Below are 19,129 nucleotides of genomic sequence, written 5' to 3' on the forward strand. Positions count from 1 at the left end.
AGTCGTAGTTCAGCAAGAACTGGCGAGCCACAGGTTCCCCATCCCTGGTATAAAGGCAATATGAATGTGGCATGCAGATACACTTTTAGTTACTTGAGTCTAATCTGTGAGGGAGGAGAAGGAGATATGGAACTGGTTACTGAAGCTCTGAATCACTGAGTCAACAGATCAAACATGACATGATGGAGACAAGGAGACCAATCAGAGCCTGCAGTCTCTTGGGTGCTCATCAGGAAGTGGTACCGTCCTCCATGCAAATCGGACAAGGGAAACAGGCAATGTATAACGAAGGGTGGCGGCGGGTAGGGAGGTTGCAAATAAGGGAGCGGAAGGTGACATACAGCAAGAACAATACTGACCTTGGAACAAGGTTGAGCTTGTGGGCTCACTTATTTCTAAACCAGGTGAGGAAACAATGGAAGAGAAAAATGAAGATAAAATAAAAATAAATATATTGTTTCATAATTACCACTCCATGACCACAGCGCCGTGTAAATAAGAAATGGGATGGAGAAGGTGTGGGTGGCAGTGGGAGGGCTGTGAAGTAAATGGGCAAAGCAGAGAACAGCAGACACTTTCTGAAAGTGAATGAAAGGAAGCATGAAGATAAGGAGATGGAAAGGATGACATACTTTTTAATGCCAGCCTTGCAAAAGAGCCCATTAGGTCACCGGAGAGGCCGGGGATCACAACCTGTTCCTAGGCCTACACATCACTTTGTGCAATACCTTGATTTCTTGATATTATCATCCCATATTATTGCCTGTTTTGAAGACTGCTACAGAAGAGGAGTATGTCCAGCCCATAAGACAGCTAACAATTTATCTTCAATGGTCAGGGAAGGGAATGTTTAACCCCATTTGTTGCTTTCCCTTTCCCACATCCCCTCAGCTGTATTTGTCAGTCAACCCCTTGTTTCCTCTGTCACAGGGGAAAGTGCGAGGGCAAGGGTAGGAGAGTTTCAGGGAAGAAGTGATGGTTAGTTCATACCATGTTCACAAATTCTCTCCTGCAAATCACAGCCTCTTCTCACTACTTTACAGTTTTGGGTGCTCACTGACTGCCTTTTGTGGAGAGGAAGTTCTACTATGGAACCAAAAAAAGAAAAAGAAAAAAAAGGCAGATATGAAAAGCCTCAAATAAAATTAAACACCAAGGAATAATTGGGCTTCCCAGTTTCCCAGTTCACACCTCACAGCTTTCAGCTCTCTGCCTGAGGGCCCCCTTTAATATAACAAACACAATAGGCCAACCCTGTAAAATCTCAGAGGAGACTTTTCAATGGCCAAAGAGGTCAAATGGATGAGAGATATTCTCCTCAAACCACCCTACCTCTTCTTGAAGGTTCACTCATTAGATTCTTTTCCTGAAGGATTTGTGTGAGAAAATAGTTCCTTCACATCTCCATCCATGGAAGTGGATGGTAATAATCATTTGTGTGCTTAAATAGCACATCTCAAGTATTCAAAGCACTTTGCATAACTTATCTCAATCATCTTCACAATGGCCCTCGAAAGCAGCCCAGCATTTTATGTGGGTGTTGAGGCTGAGAGATTGGGGAATTAGGCAAAACTTGAATTAGGGCCTGCTCCGCACACAGCCTTCTCTCTTAGCTGCCAGCCTACACACCTCCTCTCACAACCACATTAGCTCTGCTGAGCTTATTCTTTTCTCCTTCAAATGTGGCACATCAGGTTGTTTATGGAGGAATGCATTGCCCTCCCTCTTCACCATTTAGGAGCACAACTGCTCTATCAATTAAGATTAATGAGCAAATCAGAATTCTGCACTTTTTGGTCAAAACTGCAGGTCACCTGTGATGGCATGACACCTCAGGGACCTTGTCATGCCTCTTCCCTATTGATTTTAGCGCAGCATACCCCCATATTCAAAACATGGAGTCTGCGGTTGCCCCTAACAACGGTTGGGCCTAGAATTCTGGCTCTCAACAGGAGACCTCTTATGAAATTAGCTTCCCACTAGATTAAGGCACTATGCGGAACCAAAGTGAAGTCCTGCAGAGTTTACAATGTAGTCACACAAAAGGTGTTGTGGGAGGGTGGTGTGGAGGGGAAGAAAGTGATTTGCTAAACTAAGATTAGTACAGGATGGTACAGTGGGACCCTGCTGTAGTTTAATTATCTGACGATCCCTCTGTGAACAGCAGACTGATTCTCTGCCCCTGCATTGAGCTCCTTTAAGGCTCTCCGCGGTTCGCGAGATGGTGGTTGTTCCTTTATTGCATCTTAGTGGTGGGGAAATTAAAACACCTGCCTCACCTAAGAAAAAATAACCACTCTAGATCTTTGATTTGTTCAGGGAAGAAATGTTCAACAAAGGGAAGAACGATTGCTGCTTTTGGCATGATTGTCTGAGAGTTAGTTTTTGCCAACTAGGGAGTCCAGTCTGACCAAGGCTATGCACAAACCATACATTTCAAACATATGGCTCCCCCCAAATAATCCTGAGAACTGTAGCTGATGCCAACATAGCTGAAATTCCCATCCTCCTTAACAAACTACAGATTCCAGGATTCCCTTGAGGATGTTGTGCATTTTAAATATGCTTTAAATCATAGAATCATAGACACATGGGGTCTGAAGAGACCCCCAAGGGTCATCTAGTCCAATCCCTTGCAATGCAGGTACCACATCTAAATAATCCATGCCAGATGGCCATCCAACCTCTGTTTAAAAACCTTTAATAAAGGAGAGTCCCACCTTCTAAGGTAGCCTGTTCCACTGCTGAATAGCTCCTCCTGTTCTAAGCCATACAACAAAATTCCGTGGAATAAAACACCCACCACAATTTTGACATGGATTTCAGTGAAGACCTGGGGCTCACTTATCAGAACCTTTCATAACCCCCATTGTACTAGGCTCCTCTAGAACTGTCCCAAGGTCTTGTGCAAGCCTGTGACAGCAGTGATGTGCACCAAAGCCTACAAAGGCTTCTGGGCCTACTAGGTAGCTACACGGTGCATATCTGAGGAACATACACGGAAGAGGACTGAAAGCCTTGGACACTGTTGTATTGCCTGTGGCAATTGAGGAACTGTAATCCATGCAGTGCAGGCGACAGCAATCTCACAAGATGCCTGTGGCATTGGGGAACTGTAATCCATGCAGTGCAGGCGACAGCAATCTCACAAGCTCCCTGGGCTCAGATACTATTGGTATTGGCTTCTGGGGAGGCCTCATATCATCTGGAACAATGTGGGATCTGAGACACGTAGAACTCCCTGCCCTAAAATAGGTACTACCCATGCAAATCCACCACTGACCTCTGGTAGTCTCTAGAATTCAACTCCTAATACCAGTTTAGGTCCAACTAAGAGCCAAAGTACCTAATAATAATACCAACTGCACCATAGTAGTCACTCCTTGTGGTATTTCTACCTACCAGTTTCACCTTGGGAAACTTGGGCTACATGGAATGGGGCTCAAGAGTACTCACAATTTGCAACCTTGCCCTGACACAAGAAGAGCCTGTTGGATCAGGCCAATAGCCCCATCTAGGTCAGCATCCTGTGCTCATAGTGGCCAACCAGATGTCTGCAGGAAACCTTCCGACATGACCCAAGTACAAGAACAATCAACCCACCACACCCCTGTGGTTTCCAGCAACAGATATTCAGAATACTGCCTTAGACTGTGGAGGCTGAGCATGACTCTAGCCACCATTGATAGCCTTGTCCTCCATGAATTTGTCTCATCCTCTTTCAAAACCATCTACATTGGTGGTCATCACTGCCTCCTGCAGGAGTGAGTTCCAGAGTTTAACCATGTGCTGCATGAGGAAGTACTTTCTTTTCATCCACCCTGAATCATCCAACATTCAGCTTCATTGGCTGTCCACAAGTTCTAGGGTTATGAGAAAGGGAGAAAAACTCTTCTCTACCTACTTGGCTGTGACATATAACTATGAAAGGCACAAGCTAGCTTCATTTGACATTGAGAGTACATTTGGTAGCAGATTTTTTTTTTTTTTTTGCAAGGCTGTATGACAGAACGTTGTGATGCATGTGATGGGAGAGATGTCATCAGGAATTAATCAATCAGCAGTATAAAACATTTTAGGCCCTGGTGTGGACACAAACTCTTGCTTGGAAGGCTGCATGGGATCAGCCTCTTGAAGAGACTGCTTCTTCTCTTACACCCCCTCAAAATGCTTACCTCCCACCACATGAATCTCCCTTGTCTTTCTAGTTTCTTCATTGTATGACAGCAGCAATGACATTTATTCTGAGTGACAGGGATGGAAGGATCTGTCAACTTTTGTTCCCTTGGTTTCTCGTTTTGCCAGTCTTAACTTCCATTTTCCGCATTTTGCGGCAAGTCCCATTGTGTTTTTCTTCTAATAAACGCATATCCTTATGCAGTTTTGACTAATGCACACATTTTAGTTTTTAAAAATAGTTATTTATTTAATCTATTTAACAAGGCTTATATGCCACGTAATCATCAAAAAACATTGAAGAAGTTTCCACAAAACAACATAAATTAGTCATTAATAAAACTGATAAAATCAATGCTGAAAATAAGTGTTGAACTTTGATTCCTCTAAATTTAAGAAAAAGGAGCAGGTTTTTTAAAATGACACAATAAACTAAAATGACATGTTAAAATGGCATATCTGATTTTGCTTTCTTAAACATTTTTAAAAAGTAAATGCTGAAAACAGTATTCTCAGACCTGCTTAATATCAATAGGCAACAGTTCTAGAGTGTAGCTGCTGGCTAGTGTATGGGGTAGTACATGTGCTATCCCATTTGCAGTAGTTTCTAACATGCCATTTTATTTATTATTATTCAAATAGGGGGTGGGTTGTGCTTGTTTTTCAAGCCCTCTTGCCTATCTCAAGGCTTCAGGATGGGCTGGTGGAAATTTAACTCAATCAATCATTTAAATCATAAGTAACTAAAAAACTGGGACCCTTATTTCTCATCCCACTTGTGACATGACCCATCCCACTTGTGACATACACAGAGATAGGCAAGCTGAAGCCCATATAGGCAGGGATTCGGGTTTCTACATTTCTGTGACATCAGACTGCCATTTCAGATTTCAATAGGGCAAGAAAATGCTACTTCACTTGGGAAAGATTCTCAGCAGCATTTGAAGGCCTGCTCTTAGCTAGATTAATTTCCAAAACATGCAAATCTACAGTTCTCCAGTGTCTGAAGAGAAATGAAAGGGAAGGGCTCCTTAACCATATTTCTGCTGAAATACAAAGCGGTGTATAAATTAGCTAAGCAAATAAAAATCCCACTTGAGCCATTTTCTCACTAAAAGTGACCTTTCCCCACTTGCTTTTCCACACAGAGAGAAAAGATGTGGGTAGCAGCAATGCTGTGCAGGGAGAGAGAGTGTGTGTGAGAGAGAGGTCAAACAACTCCCTCCCCACTACCATATTTCCATTGAAACTCATAGCCTCCCACAACTGCTTTTCATTTCAAAGCAAAATAACACAGGTTTTTCAGGAGATGGCTACATGAGCTACAGTACATCCTCTTGTTTGGCCATGAAGAATAATTATATGTGGTCTGAAACACTGACATTAACCCTGCCTGACATTTGGAGGGATTCCAGTGTGGACACCTAGAGATTCAGACAAAGGGATAAATTGAGATATTTGGCTTCTAATTCCAATCCAGTGGCCACTTTGACTTCCTCTGGGACTCAAGCAGTCCTAGGCTTCTCTTTAATAGACTAAAGTAATATGGCACACAACACACAGGGGCAAAGGTTGCATCATGATGATCACCAGGCCAGGAGATGCCAGCCTCTCTTGTACCAATGGTAGAAGAATGCAAGAGCCCCAATTCTAGTGGATGAACTATGCATGTCTGTTGTGTCCAGAGGCCTGGGATTCTTTGAAATAAGAACCTGGACTCAGGCTGTGCTTAGAAGATGAGCAGGTTTTGATCTCAGTTTCTTGCTGACCCACAGATTAGCATTCTTCCTTCCATAATTCCCCTTCTGGTTACTATGGAAGTAATGGCAATGTATTTATGGGTAAATCTTCAGGAAACCTACTGTTCTGTATTGGCCCTCCTGGCTTGCCATACAAGGGACTGCCTGAGTCACCTCTCAGGGACTGGGCTTTTGGGGCCACATCTGCACCACACATTTAAAGCACTACTCAACCAGTTTAAGCAGTTGCTACTTCCTCCAAGTATCACGGTAACTGTAGCTTGTGAAGGGGACAAAGAGCAGTTAGGAGACTCCTATTCCCATAACAGCTACAATTTCCAGAGTCATTTGGGAAGAGCAATTGATAATTAAATCACCCTAAGCATTGCAGCTCTGTTAGGGGAAGGGGTGTCTCCTAACAACTCTCATCACCCTTAACAAATGACAGTTCCTAGGATTCTTTGGGGGAAGCCATGACAGTTTAAAGCTGTGTCATAGTGCTTAAAATGGGTAGCAAGGATGTGATCGTAGCTCCTGTTCTCCATCAAAAGCAGTGGCTTCCTCCTCCACAGACCATACTAATGTTGGTTTCATTGATGTACCCTCTGTGTGGCTTCCTCTTCATGTTGCTTTTCACCTATCTGTCTTGGGCTGGATCACTCCATGCCCCATGGGACAGCACTTAAGCCACGGATAGGCAAACTAAGGCCCAGGGGCCAGATCTGGCTCAATTGCCTTCTCAGTTTGGTCTGCGGACAGTCCGAGAATCAGTGTGTTTTCACATGAGTAGAATGTAGCTTTTATTTAAAATGCATCTCTGGGTTATTTGTGGGGCATAGGAATTCATTCATTTTTATTTTTATTTTCAAAATATAGTCCGTCCGCCCCCACAAGGTCTGTGGGACAGTGGACCGGTCCCCTGCTGAAAAAGTTTGCTGACCCCTGGCTGAAGCCCTCTTAAGAGTGTAGTATACAACAAGGAGGTTATGTTAAAATGGGTAATAGACATGGACTGGCATGGCTACTATCCCTACCACCCAGTAACAATCGGTTAAAGTGGGCATAGGAAGCCAGGGAAAGTGGGGCACTCCAGGTTTTGCTCCTCACCTCAGCTCCCAACTGGCACAGAAAGGCAGCCAGAACAGCTCTGCCTGCCACAACGTTGGAGAAGCGTGACAAATAAGCCAAGCAATTACAGCTGTCCCTGGCTGTGAGTGGTGTCAGATGGATCCATCACTCTAATCAGAGCTCTGGCATGTGGAGAAAATAGCTTCCAGATAAGGGTACAGAGCTCTTCCCCGCCTCCCTTTGCGAAAGTCAATTTTTTATTTCATGTTGCAGTAATAGAAAATGCGACTTGGAAGCAAACCTGGGATCACTGAGCCGCTTGGGTTGTTTATTCTCAAAAGCCTCACCTAACAGACTGCACTCTGGGGTGGCGATGTCAGAGAAGGCTCTCTGAGATGGTGGTGGTGGTGGCTGTTTTGTATATGGAGAGGAAATTTGTCCTCGCTCTGCGAGCCCCCTCGCTCTGCGAGCCCCCTCTCTGCTTGATTACCTGAAAGGGCAATACTCTGGAGGAGGGAATTTCTTAAGATGTATTTATAAAACATGAGTTGAGGAGGGGACCAGTTATCTGATGGATCTACAATGGATATATCAAGACTTCCCCAAATGAGGATGTTGTAAATGGGTTAGAAGTTCTATGGGGTTGGGATGGTTTCAGCTGCAAGTATTTAGTACTTCTTATCAGGCAACCATGGCACCTGAATGATCCCACCATGGGGCTATTTGACTTCTAAAACTCTCAGAGGGGGATTGTGTGTATTCATGTTGTTCAAGTGTGGGGTAGGGGAGCCTCTGGATAATTCAGCTTCTTAGATTTTTATATGTTCTGAAGAAAGAGCTGAAAGTCTAGCGCTACAGTAAATGTTTCCCCGATTTAAGGCAGGGCAGTTCTGACAACACTTCTGGGAGACATTGAAACAGGTGTACGTCAGAACAGGTATGGGGAAAATTTCATCCTGCAGATTTCACTCAACTACAGCTCCCATCATCCCTGGCCATAGACCATGCTTTCTGGGGCTGATGGGAGTTGGAGTCCAGCAAGATCTGGCAGGCCAATGGTTCCCCATATTGACTTCAGGCGGTGGAATGAAGAAGTTTGTTGGTGTAAGGTACCAGAGAATCCCACAGAAAGCAGAATTCAAGGTGAATACTGGCATTCTTTTGGGAGGTGAAATGTCCATGCAGTTTCCAGGGAAGGTTATCTTCTCAGGATGGTTTTCCACATCCACAGTAATGAATGTGTCAAAGTCCACGTGCCAGTGAAGAGGAGGTTGAAGTTGACTCAAGAAAAGTGGAATAGTGAAGCCCTTGCCCATTACAATTGAAGACAGCCGAAATTATAATGGAAGCGGCAGAGTTGTAGAAAGTCCTGGACTGACTTTTGCTTCATTCGGAAGTTATAACCTTCCCTAAGTGTCACCCTGGTGGCTTAGTCCACCTCGTTTCTTGTCCCACTCTTTAAGAGTGGCATTTGACAGAAGCCCCACATCCTGAAAGCTGTTGACATCTACAGATGCCAGGGAAAGATGCTCAGTGGTAGAGATACTGCATTGCAGGCCGAAGCTCCTGTGTTCAATCTCTGGTAAATTTGAGTAGGGCTAGTAATGCCCCTTGTCTGAAGCCAAGGGAGAGCTGCTACCAGTCAACGTAGACATTTCTGAGCCAGATGGACCAGTGATCTGACTCAGTAAAAGCTACTTCCTATGTTCCTAAACATTAGGAGTAAATATAATTTGTAAAGATTTGGTTGTCTATCCAGTGGCATCCCAAGGATAAGAGGCTAAGGAGGGAGGCTAGTCTTTCATGACTCTGATAAATGTCACAGATGCAGCACTTGTTCAGCCCTTGTGGCAGAAAATATAAGAGCCCTGCTGGGTCAGACCAAAGTCCGCATTCACCCCATACATTTGAAGCACCACAATACCACTTTAAAACAGTCCAGGCTTCCCCCAAAGAATTCTGGTAGATGTAGTTTGTTAAGGGTGCGGAGGGTTTTTACGAGACCCCTGTTCCAGAGCTACTATTCCCATAGTCCCCTGGGAGGGGAAACTGATGGTTAAACCACTCTGCACATTGCAGCTTTGGGGGTGGGAAATACGGGTCTTCTGACAGCTCTCAATGCTCTTAGTGAATTACAGCTCCCAGAATTCTTTGGAGGAAGCCAGGACTCTTTAAAGTGGTTTCATGGTGCTTTAAATGTATGGGGTGTAGGTTGCCCTAGTCTAGCAGTCTGTTACTACAGTGGCCAACTTGGTGCCAAAGGGAAGCCCATGTGTAGGACATGAGTCCAGTAGCTCCCCCGCCCATCTTTCCCAGACTTGAAAAGAGAGGATTTTTAACTCACCTGTCCACCCCTCCCGCAACTCCTTGACCATATACGATCCCATTGGAATACCAGGACATGCTTTACTTACCGTACAGAATGATGCTGGCGTTGGTGTTTCCTAGCTGGTTGTAGGCCACACAGGTATAGTTTCCATAGTCCTGCTCAGAGACATTGAAGAAAGTCAGGCGGGAGAAGAAGGCCTTGTTTTCCACTTTCAACCCTTTCTGTCCTTCAATGAGCCTGAAATAATAAGAGATAGCAAAGATAAAAGAGGAAGACCAAGAAATGGTGACAAGTCCGTGATGGAAGCTAACATAGTTAGCTGGCATTGCTGCCTATAACTGACTGCATTCGAGCACCATAATTAGATCTGAGCATTCACCAGGGGGGCAATTCTGATGCCCTTTTTGGGTCCACGTGATCCCTTCTATGGAGAGATTTCATCAAAAACATAAAATTGGAATGGGTTATCTAAGCTATTTATCTGGAGCTGAGAAACACTTTCGTGACGTGGGATCATTGGATTCAAGCATCCTTTCCTTCTCCACCTTGCAGATCCTGCCAGAACAAATAGCTCAAGGCAGAAGATTCATTTGCCAGCTGCCTTTTAAGGAGACTCCATTGATTTGTCCACAGCACAGATAAACAATTCCCTTGCAACGTGCACTGGCTCAGTGAATTCCAAAGGAGGAAACTGTGAATTCTAATGCTACACTAGAAAGGACCTTCAAATCAGATTGTAGTAGGGAGGGAGGGAAGAGGCCAGCGAGTTCCATAGTTTAACTATGTGCTGCATGAAGGACTTTCTTTAGTCCAGTGTTTCCCAACCTTTTTTGGGCAAAGGCACACTTGTTTGATGAAAAAAATCTCGAGGCACACCACCATTACAGCCCCGTGACGTCAGCGCGCAGCATCGCGCCGGGAGGGACGCACGAAAGTGTAAGTTTCAATTATTTTCCCTCCCCTCCTGTGTAAAGGGGAATGCACTCTGCTAAGTAAAGGCACTTGCCACAGCAGCATCAACGTCACAGCACCCACCGGCACCCAAGAGAGAAGGGGTCTCAGCAGCCCTTTTGCCAGGAAGAGGAGCAAGAACGAGAGGAGGAGGAGGAAGAGGAAGAGAGTCCCCCCAAAAAAAACATTCTCCTTTTGATCTTCCTTATTTGCAATTCCTCATTGCAAAACAGCGGTTGATATACAGCTGATTTTTTTGTTATTACAGTCCCCACCCCCTCACCTAGAAAAACACCACCTGTCAATTTTATTATTATTATTATTCCCCGCCACTCTGGGAGGCTGAAGCCCTTTAAGGCTTCCTTCTGTCCACTCTCTGTGAATTACCTGCCCGGAGCGGGTTTCTGGGGGGGGGGGCGCTGCTGCCGGTGTCCTCCCCGTCGAGTCTCGCCTTGCCCGGCGCGTGGCGGCCGCCCTTTCCCACACTCTGCCGGCTGCGCTGCCAAGCCCCGCGGCTCGGCCTGTCAGCGTTACCGGACTCGGCGGGCGGTAATTCCCGAAGAAAGCCGGCGGCGCTTGAAGAGCTGGCAAGCCCCCATTTGCATGTCTGTTTTCCGCAGCCCTTGGAGAGGATTAAGTTCCCTCCTTCCTGCCGGGGAACCTCCAAGCTTTGGGGGTGGGGGGGGGAGGAGGCAGCAAAGCGAGGCAGGAAGGAGAGCGCGGCTTGGCTGGGTGAGCTTTGGCAGGGGCAGGGAATGAGAGCCGCGAGGCGGGCGCTGTGGACGGAAGCGCTGCCCGCCGAGCTCGCAGGCAGCCAGGCAGGCAGACGGCGAGAGCCCCGCGCTGGGCGGCCTCTCCTCGCCACCGCCGCCCCGCCTCTCGCCGCCCGACTCGCCCGCCTCCCTCCCACGGAGGTAGGGTGGTGTGCCGTGGGAGGGAGGCGGGCGAGTCGGGCGGCGAGCACACGCGGGGTGGCGAGCGAGCTCCCTCCCACATCCCATCGCCGCTCGCTTCGGCCGGCTTACTGGGCTGTCGCAGGCGGAAGGCCTGCGCATGCGCAAGGTTTTCGCGCCTTCCTCCAGTAGGCCGGCCGAAGCGAGCGGCGATGGGATGTGGGAGGGAGCTCGCTCGCCGCCCCGCGTGTGCTCGCCGCCGCCGCCCCGCCTCTCGCCGCCCGACTCGCCCGCCTCCCTCCCACGGAGGTAGGCTGGTGTGCCGTGGGAGGGAGGCGGGCGAGTCGGGTGGCGAGCACACGCGGGGCGGCCAGCGAGCTCCCTCCCACATCCCATCGCCGCTCGCTTCGGCCGGCCTACTGGGCTGTCGCAGGCGGAAGGCCTGCGCATGCGCGAGGTTTTCGCACCTTCCTCCAGTAGGCCGGCTGAAGTGAGCGGCGATGGGATGTGGGAGGGAGCTTGCTCGCCGCCCTGCATGTGCTCACCGCCGCCGCCCCGCCTCTCGCCGCCCGACTCGCCCGCCTCCCTCCCACGGAACACAAGGCAACGTTCCGCGGCACACTAGTGTGCCACGGAACACCGGTTGGGAAACACTGCTTTAGTCTGACCTGGATCTTCCAGCATTCAGCTTCATTGAATGTCCATGTGTTCCAGTGTTATGAGAGAGGGAGAGAAACTTTTCTCTCTCCACTCTCTCCATCCCATGCCTTGTTTTACACACTTCTATCACATCTCCTCTTATTTGTCATTTCTCTAAAGTAAAGAAGATTTAAACAACAAGGAACAGACACTAGGCAAAGGAACAGGATGCAGCTGAAGAACTCTACAAAGTGTCTGCTGGGGGAATGAAAGGAGGTTGCTGAGCATTTTTGGTAGATGTAAGCCACTTTAGTTTCCCGCCCCCCCCCCACAGTTACACCCCCCCCATAGCCTGTGTCTCCCCTCTTTGGAACCTCATTCCCCCACCCTGATACTCTTGTATGCTGTTTAAAAGAAAAAGACAATGTGTGTGTCTCTTTGTGTGTGTGTCTCTTTGTGTGTGTGTGTGTGTGTGTGTGTGTGTGTGTGCGTGCTATGCTTAGCTACTTTTCCCCGCAGCCTCTTGCTCTGTGTTATTGCCCTGACTTTTGATCCTGACTGACAGCATATTGGAAGCTCACCACGTGATCTACAACTTAAAACAAATGCCTTAATCAAATGGACAATATCTCCAAATTTGTGTTTTCAATGGACCTCTGTACTGTGGAGATAATTAGCGGAGGAGAGCTCCAAGGTCTGGGGATTTCTGTGGGAATTACACAAGCAGAGAATGATTCTAATCTGATAAGTAAGTCTCACTCACAAATTGGGGTGGAATTGTTACAGTGGAGCCTTGCTGTACCAATGAACTTTGGCAATGAGGGCTTCTATTAAGCATAATTCCATGTTAGACACACAGATGAGGACATTGGGGTGAAGGGGCTGTGCCACATGCAGTAGATTACCACTTGCTTGCAGTATTATTACTCTTAACTCAGTGCCATCAATCTACTTTGCTGAGCAGTGTACAGGGAAAAGGTCCCTAACTTTAAGGAGCATACAATCTAAGACCCCATATGTGCCCTGCATTTAAAGTAGTACTGTGCCACTTAAACATTCCAGGCTTCCACCAAAGAATCATGGGAACTGTAGTTTGTGAAGGGTGTTGAGAGCTGATATTCCCCCCTACATTACCCAGAGTTCCCTGGCAAGGGTGACTGGTTGTTAAACCATTATGGACACTGCAACTCTCTAAGGCAAATGGGACTCTTTTAACAATTGTCAGCACCCTTAAGAAACTATAGTTTCCATGATTCTTTGGGGAAACTTTGACTGTTTAAAGTGGCACCATAGTGCTTTAAACATATAGTGCAGATGGTCTCAATGTTGACAATGGGGATAATAAGAAGTTGGGTGGAAGAAGCAAAAGTGGCAAGTGAGTATAAAGGCAGGAATTGAAGACAGCAAAGCTAAAGGTAACATTGGACAAATGCTAGCAGATTCCCTTACAAGTTTGGAAGTTAATACCCCTGCTTTGAAACATAAACAGATGGTTGGGTGGGTAGGGGGATTCATTCAATTTGCATTTCATTGTGATCCTACTTAATTAACACTTTACAAACCAAAACATGAGCGAAACCTTCTAAAATGTACCCTTTTTAAAATTTTGCACTGAAGTTCTCTGAGAAGAGAGAGAGAGAGAGAGAGAGTACAAAAGATGTATAGTAGAGGAAATATATATAATAGTGACCATAGCCCCCCTGCCTCCAGGCACATATGTTAACCAGAATTGCATTGAAAATACATACAGAAAGAGAAAAGAATACAAAAATGGGAATGAGTTTTGTTCTGCAAAGTTTTTAGTAGAAAATATGTGCTACCCTATTTATGGAAATGGGATCAAACTGAATTTAATAAATTTTGGGAAATGAGAAACAGAGGAAAACTGAAAGTGAAATTCATCCTTCCATAGAATTAGTCCCAGTTCTTTATCCACACTCAGTCGCTGAACGACTGCAGAGAAATGTGCTCATCTACCCCACCAGTACCATGCTGACTGTGCTTAGGTTGGAGTGGCTGTCAGTTTTCTAAGAGCGCAAGTAAATTCTGATGCAGTGATGGTGAGGATAGGTCCAGCTGAAATATCCTAATATCAGTTACTACTAATCTTTCATGTACCTTTTGTCATCCTTGTACCACTGGAACTCGGCTGATGGAACTGCAGAGGCGTCACACTGGAGGATGCCTTTTTGTCCCACCGGCACCCCGGTGTTCTTAGTATCTGAGATGTATGGTGGGTCTGTAGAGAAAGGGACAAGTTGAGGGGTTGTTCTCTGTGGCTTTGGAAAATCACTTTGCTCTGCTGTTGCTCCAAGATCCTTCCCCTCTCCAGAGATTTGCTTGTGCCAAAAACAAACCGCCGACGGCAGAAGGTTCCTTGGCCAGATGCGCTTGAAGAGTCCGTGACCAGATCCTGGTAGTGAACACTCAAAGGCTATTTTACACGCATTCTCAAAGGAACCGGTTCCAAACTAGCTCTTAGACACTACCACTGCCCACACAGTTCCACTTTCTAACTCCTGCCCACTTGATCAACGCATCCTCAACTCTCTGCCACTTTTCATGTCCTGTTGATGCAAGATGTGTGTTTTGAGAACGCTAGTGTGTGCAAATGCATGCAAGTCCATGCAGGAATGTGACAACAAACACATGTGTGTGCCTAATTGAATACGGACTTACCTGTGTGTGAATGAGAAATGTGTGCACTTGTCTGAGTTCTGAAATGCGGGGTATGTGTGTAAATCAGTATGCGAGCATGCAGACAAGTGTGACCCATTCATTGGGTGAACTGAACATTTGGTCTAGGAAGCATCATTTCTGCTGGGATGTCACTAGAAAGAGATGCTCCCAATTTACCATGTTACTGTTCAGCCCCCTTTTGGAAGATTTACTGTGGTGCAACAAATGTAGGTTTGTAGCTCAAAGGCAAAGCATGCACTTTTCATGCAGGGCACCATATCCAGCATTCTTTAGTGGATGTTTGAGTTTTAGTGTTCTGCAACAGAGGAATACAACACAATCGTTGCACTAGCACAGGCATAGACAAACTCGACCTTCCATATGTTTTGAGACTACAATTCCCATCATCCCTGGCCACTGGTCTTGTTAGCTAGGGATGGTGGGAGCTGTAGTCCCAAAGCATCTGGAGGGCCGAGTTTGCCTATGCCTGCACTAGCAGAACTCATGCAACAGAATGGTCAATCCACAGTGCAATAAAGTGACCAGCAATCTGCTTATGCATTCTCGTGCACAATGACATTCTGCTAGCATGAAACCTTTTTTTGCCAGTGAAACATGTATACTGTGACATAACTTTAACTTAGCGCTACATTGGGTACGACTCAGAAGGTTCCAGGTTGGGCCAGCTTCATGTAAGGTAGCTTCATATGTTCTTATTTTATCTCTTGCAGGTATTAAAAGGTGCAGAGAATATGCCAAGGAAACACAGAAAATGCAGCAAGAAAGACTGTGGAAATCCTTCCAGCAGCCCCCCCCCCACTACTGCTAAGCTGCAGCAACCTACAGCCCTGCGACAACCTACCCAATACTCACAGTTCACTGTGACTTTTACTCTCCGCACAACAGGAGTGGCGACATCGTTGGATGCGCTGCATTCGTACTCCCCTGACTGCTCCCGAGTGATGCCAGTGATCTCCAAGTACTCGTCTTCGCTCATGAATCCCACGGCTGCAGAAGAAAGAAAAGGATCAACCTTGACTATGCAGCAGGACAATGTGGCTGGTGAGATACCTAGAAACAGTGCGCAATGTTCTCTGGGCATGCATCTTTCACCTGGCACTGCTGCTGTTGATGGGAGTTCTAGATACAGCCCTTAAAATGATCCTTTCCATTTGTTTGCCTGGATATCTTGATGTGGAGGAAAGGAGCATTATATATAAATGAGGTGGTAGGCAGCCAAGCTTGGCAGGCTGCCATTGATAATCCACGTGCAGAAGACACCAAACCCGCTGGCTGCTTTGAAAATGTGTGTTGGGAGCAGGGAGTTCCCTTCACTGTCAAGAGGAGAAATCCCCGGACCATGGCTTTCAAGCCAAATCAAAGTGCATACTTAGCCTCATTTAGCTTACGTTGATGACCCCCTTCAGCAGACTTGAGTCATGCATTTGTACACACATTACCAAAAGAAAGAAGAGTGCTTTCCTGCAGTGGTGGGGGGAGTTGGTAAAAGGAGAGAGTCTCCATAGTACTAGGGATATGTTTAAGGTATAGATATAAACTGGATTTGCCCCAGTTTCACTGCCATGGTTGCCACCGCCACCTCAATAATATCAAGAACTGGAATGTTGTGAAAGGGATAAGCAAAAAGGAATCCACCCCCCACCCCCCAAAAAATTACATTTTTCACCCTATAGGATGCACTTTTCCCCCTCCAAAAAGAAAGGGGAAATCTGTGTGCGTCCTATGGGGCGAATACAGGCTTTCGCTGAAGCTTGGAGAGCAAGAGGGCTCGGAGTGCACCAACCCCTCTCGCTCTCCAGGCTTCAGGAAGCTATCAGCAAGCCTGGGGAGCCCACGGGAGTTCCCGCAGGGCTCCCCACGCTGCGGATAGCAGCCTGCCGCCCGGCGTGCAGGGCACCCTGAAGCAGAGTGCCCCTCGCGCCGGACAGACATCAGCAGCATGGGGAGCCCTGCAGGAACTCCCACAGGGCTCCCCATGCTGTGGATAGCAGCCTGCCGCCCGGCGCGCCGGGCGCCCTGAAGCAGAGCGCCCCGCGTGCCGGGCAGACATCGGCCAGCCGCACAAGCTCGGGGGACAGTGGGGAGGCGGAGCGCCGCCATACCACTGTTCCCCAACCTGGTTTTGAGTGGGAAATAAAGGGGGGGAAGTTCCTTTATTTCCCCCCCAAAAACTAGGTGCGTCCTATGGGACGGAGCGTCCTATGGGACGAAAAATACGGTACAATTCCCAAGACTCAAAGGTTGTGTACACAGCATACACTCAAAGCACATGGCTTTTTCCAAAGAATCCTGGGAACTGTAATTTGCCCCCAAAGAGCTGCATTTCCCAGCACCCTTCACAGACTACAATTCCCTGCATTCTTTAGGGGAAGCTATGTGCTTTAAATGTATGGTGAGTATGCAGTCTTGGGATAAAGTAAAATGAGATAAACTAGTTTCAAACTGGATTGCATTTGCAGTTCAGACATTCCCTCAAAATGCAAAACCATTAGATTATATCAGCATTAAAATACCTTTGGTATAGTGAGTCATTTTTTTGCAAATTGGAAAGTTCAAGTTTGATTTTGAAATGTGGGGAAAGGAAGGAAGAAACTTTACCAATCCCTTTAAAGGATGGCAGAAGGGTGAGGAGGAAGAGAGACATAAATAGAGCTGTCTTATTTATTTCTCTTAAATCTCCCCATCTCCTTTTATCAAATCTTTTGCAGCCCGGGTGTTGTAATTACTGAGCAGAGCATCTCTGAGACCGGTGTCACACTTAATATTCCTATTAATTTTAAATGTTAGTCCTTGGTACATATGTGTGGCAATTGGTGTCATATTTTAATTAGTCTTGCCCTACACCATCTGAAATTAATAATAGCTCGAATTACCAGTGTAATTTATAAATTAACATTGCTGCAGCATTAGGAAATAAATTAGCTGTGGACAGCTGTTTCTGGAACTGGACGACAATGGTAGTGAGAATGTTTTATGGGGGGGGGGAGAGACACAGTACACACATATAACGTGCCCCCCAAACAGGGACTGAGTTAGTTATACAGGAAGAGAAAATGCCCTTCTGCAAATACCCAGGGGCATGTAAAATCTTGCAGTGAGAGCTGTACTTCTGCAGTCCTCTTATAAATGACAGTACCCTTACAGCGCATGGGTGCATCTCAAATACATTCCTGGGAGGGTGCAGCAGTGTGAATGAGAGATGACTTTGTCAGCCAGGACACTGCATAGGGACCATGATGGGAACTGAAATCCCTCTTTACCATTACATTCACCAGTGCCTTCCCATTACTGATTATTTCCTCCTCCTCACTCCAAATGGCAGACTGTACAGAGGCAGCTACACCTTGAGGCTTCCTGGTTGCCGCAAGAGCTCTGTGAACTCCTGCTACAGGCCAGCAGCACCCACTGGGGGCCTCCCCTCTGTTATCAGGGAAGGAGAGAGGGGGTCTGCAGTGCTCCCGGGGGAAAAAACAACAGAAGCTGGAAATGTCAAGCAGTTACTGAACTACTTATCCCCAAGTCCTTCCCCTGGAGAGACACAGAGCCAGCAGGAAGGAAAGTCCTCAATGTCTCTGCTTTCCCTCCTTCCAAGGAAAACAAACTCTGGGAAAGTGCCTGGAACCCTTTGAATCTCTCGTCACTCAGAGATTGGGGTGGGGGTGGCATGCAACAATACAAAAGCTGTCTTCCACACCTCTGATATAGCAAAGGTTCCTACTGATCCCCAGAGGGTTGCTGCAGCCCCAAATTATAACCTGTGCAAACATGTCTAGCAGTGCCTCTTTGTCTCCCCCATGGGGTGAGCCCCATGCACCAGACCACTCTCTCTTTCACATACACCAGCAATATTATTAGAGCCCTCCTGTCAAAGAATGATGAATTTGGACAGGATTGCCAGGAAAACCACCTGCAGCCAATGGATGGCCCATGTGTATAACTGACAGGTCCTGATCTCAGACCCCTCCAAGTGTCCCTATTTTCTAGGGACAGTCCCAGATTTACAGAAGCCATCCCAGTTTCTGATTTGATCCTGGAATGTCCCACTTTTCCTTAGGACATCCCTATTTTCATCAGAGGAATGTTGGAAGGTATGGAGTTAAGTGACCCCTGAGCCAAGGAGGTAAGTAACTATACAACCTTCAGAAAACATCTGAAGGCATCTGTTTAATGTTGTAATATATATATATATATATATATATATATATATATATATATATATGAAGCTGCCCAGAGTGACTAGGCAACCCAGTCAGATGGGCAGGGTGTTGTTGTTGTTGTTGTTGTTGTTGTTGTTGCTATTATATAGAACATCCCTATTTTCATCAGAAAAATGTTAGAGGGCTTGCGATCTTATTTTCTCAAGGCTGCAGATCGAAAACAATGGTTTCTCAAGACAACACCCTACTATAAATGTGGGCAGCTTAAGCATGCTTTCTGAATACGGTATGTAGCCATCCTTTACTAAACCCTCATGTCTCCTATAACGTGATTTGTTCCTTACCTTGGAAGGAGAAAGGATTAAGAGCCCTTGTAACAGAAAGAGCCTTGCTTTGCTTTTCAGAGAATTGTTTTAAAAGAGGGTACTTAGTTAACTTCTCAACCAAGTCTTTCACTGAAATGAATAAATTGGATGG

The 19,129-nt window shown here is 46.5% G+C and overlaps 1 protein-coding gene across 8 annotated transcripts in view; it reads right to left on the reverse strand.

The window, feature by feature from the left end:
• Positions 1-19,129, reverse strand: part of LOC310695248 (protein CEPU-1) — a 798,779-nt gene that overhangs the window by 12,439 nt on the left and 767,211 nt on the right. For 4 of the 8 annotated variants that reach the window (XM_083479377.1, XM_083479376.1, XM_083479381.1 and 1 more), the window contains exons 5-8: positions 15,348-15,482; positions 13,914-14,034; positions 9,398-9,549; positions 360-395 (exon numbers count right to left, since the gene is read on the reverse strand). In XM_083479377.1, coding sequence (XP_083335503.1) covers positions 360-395; positions 9,398-9,549; positions 13,914-14,034; positions 15,348-15,482 — 444 coding nt within the window. The remainder of the gene's footprint in view (positions 1-359; positions 396-9,397; positions 9,550-13,913; positions 14,035-15,347; positions 15,483-19,129) is intronic. The other 4 variants (XM_083479382.1, XM_083479383.1, XM_083479380.1 and 1 more) reach the window with 1 other exon arrangement.

The sequence above is a fragment of the Podarcis liolepis genome (assembly GCF_965112155.1).
Source record: "Podarcis liolepis genome assembly, chromosome: 16".
Lineage (NCBI taxonomy): Eukaryota > Metazoa > Chordata > Lepidosauria > Squamata > Lacertidae > Podarcis > Podarcis liolepis.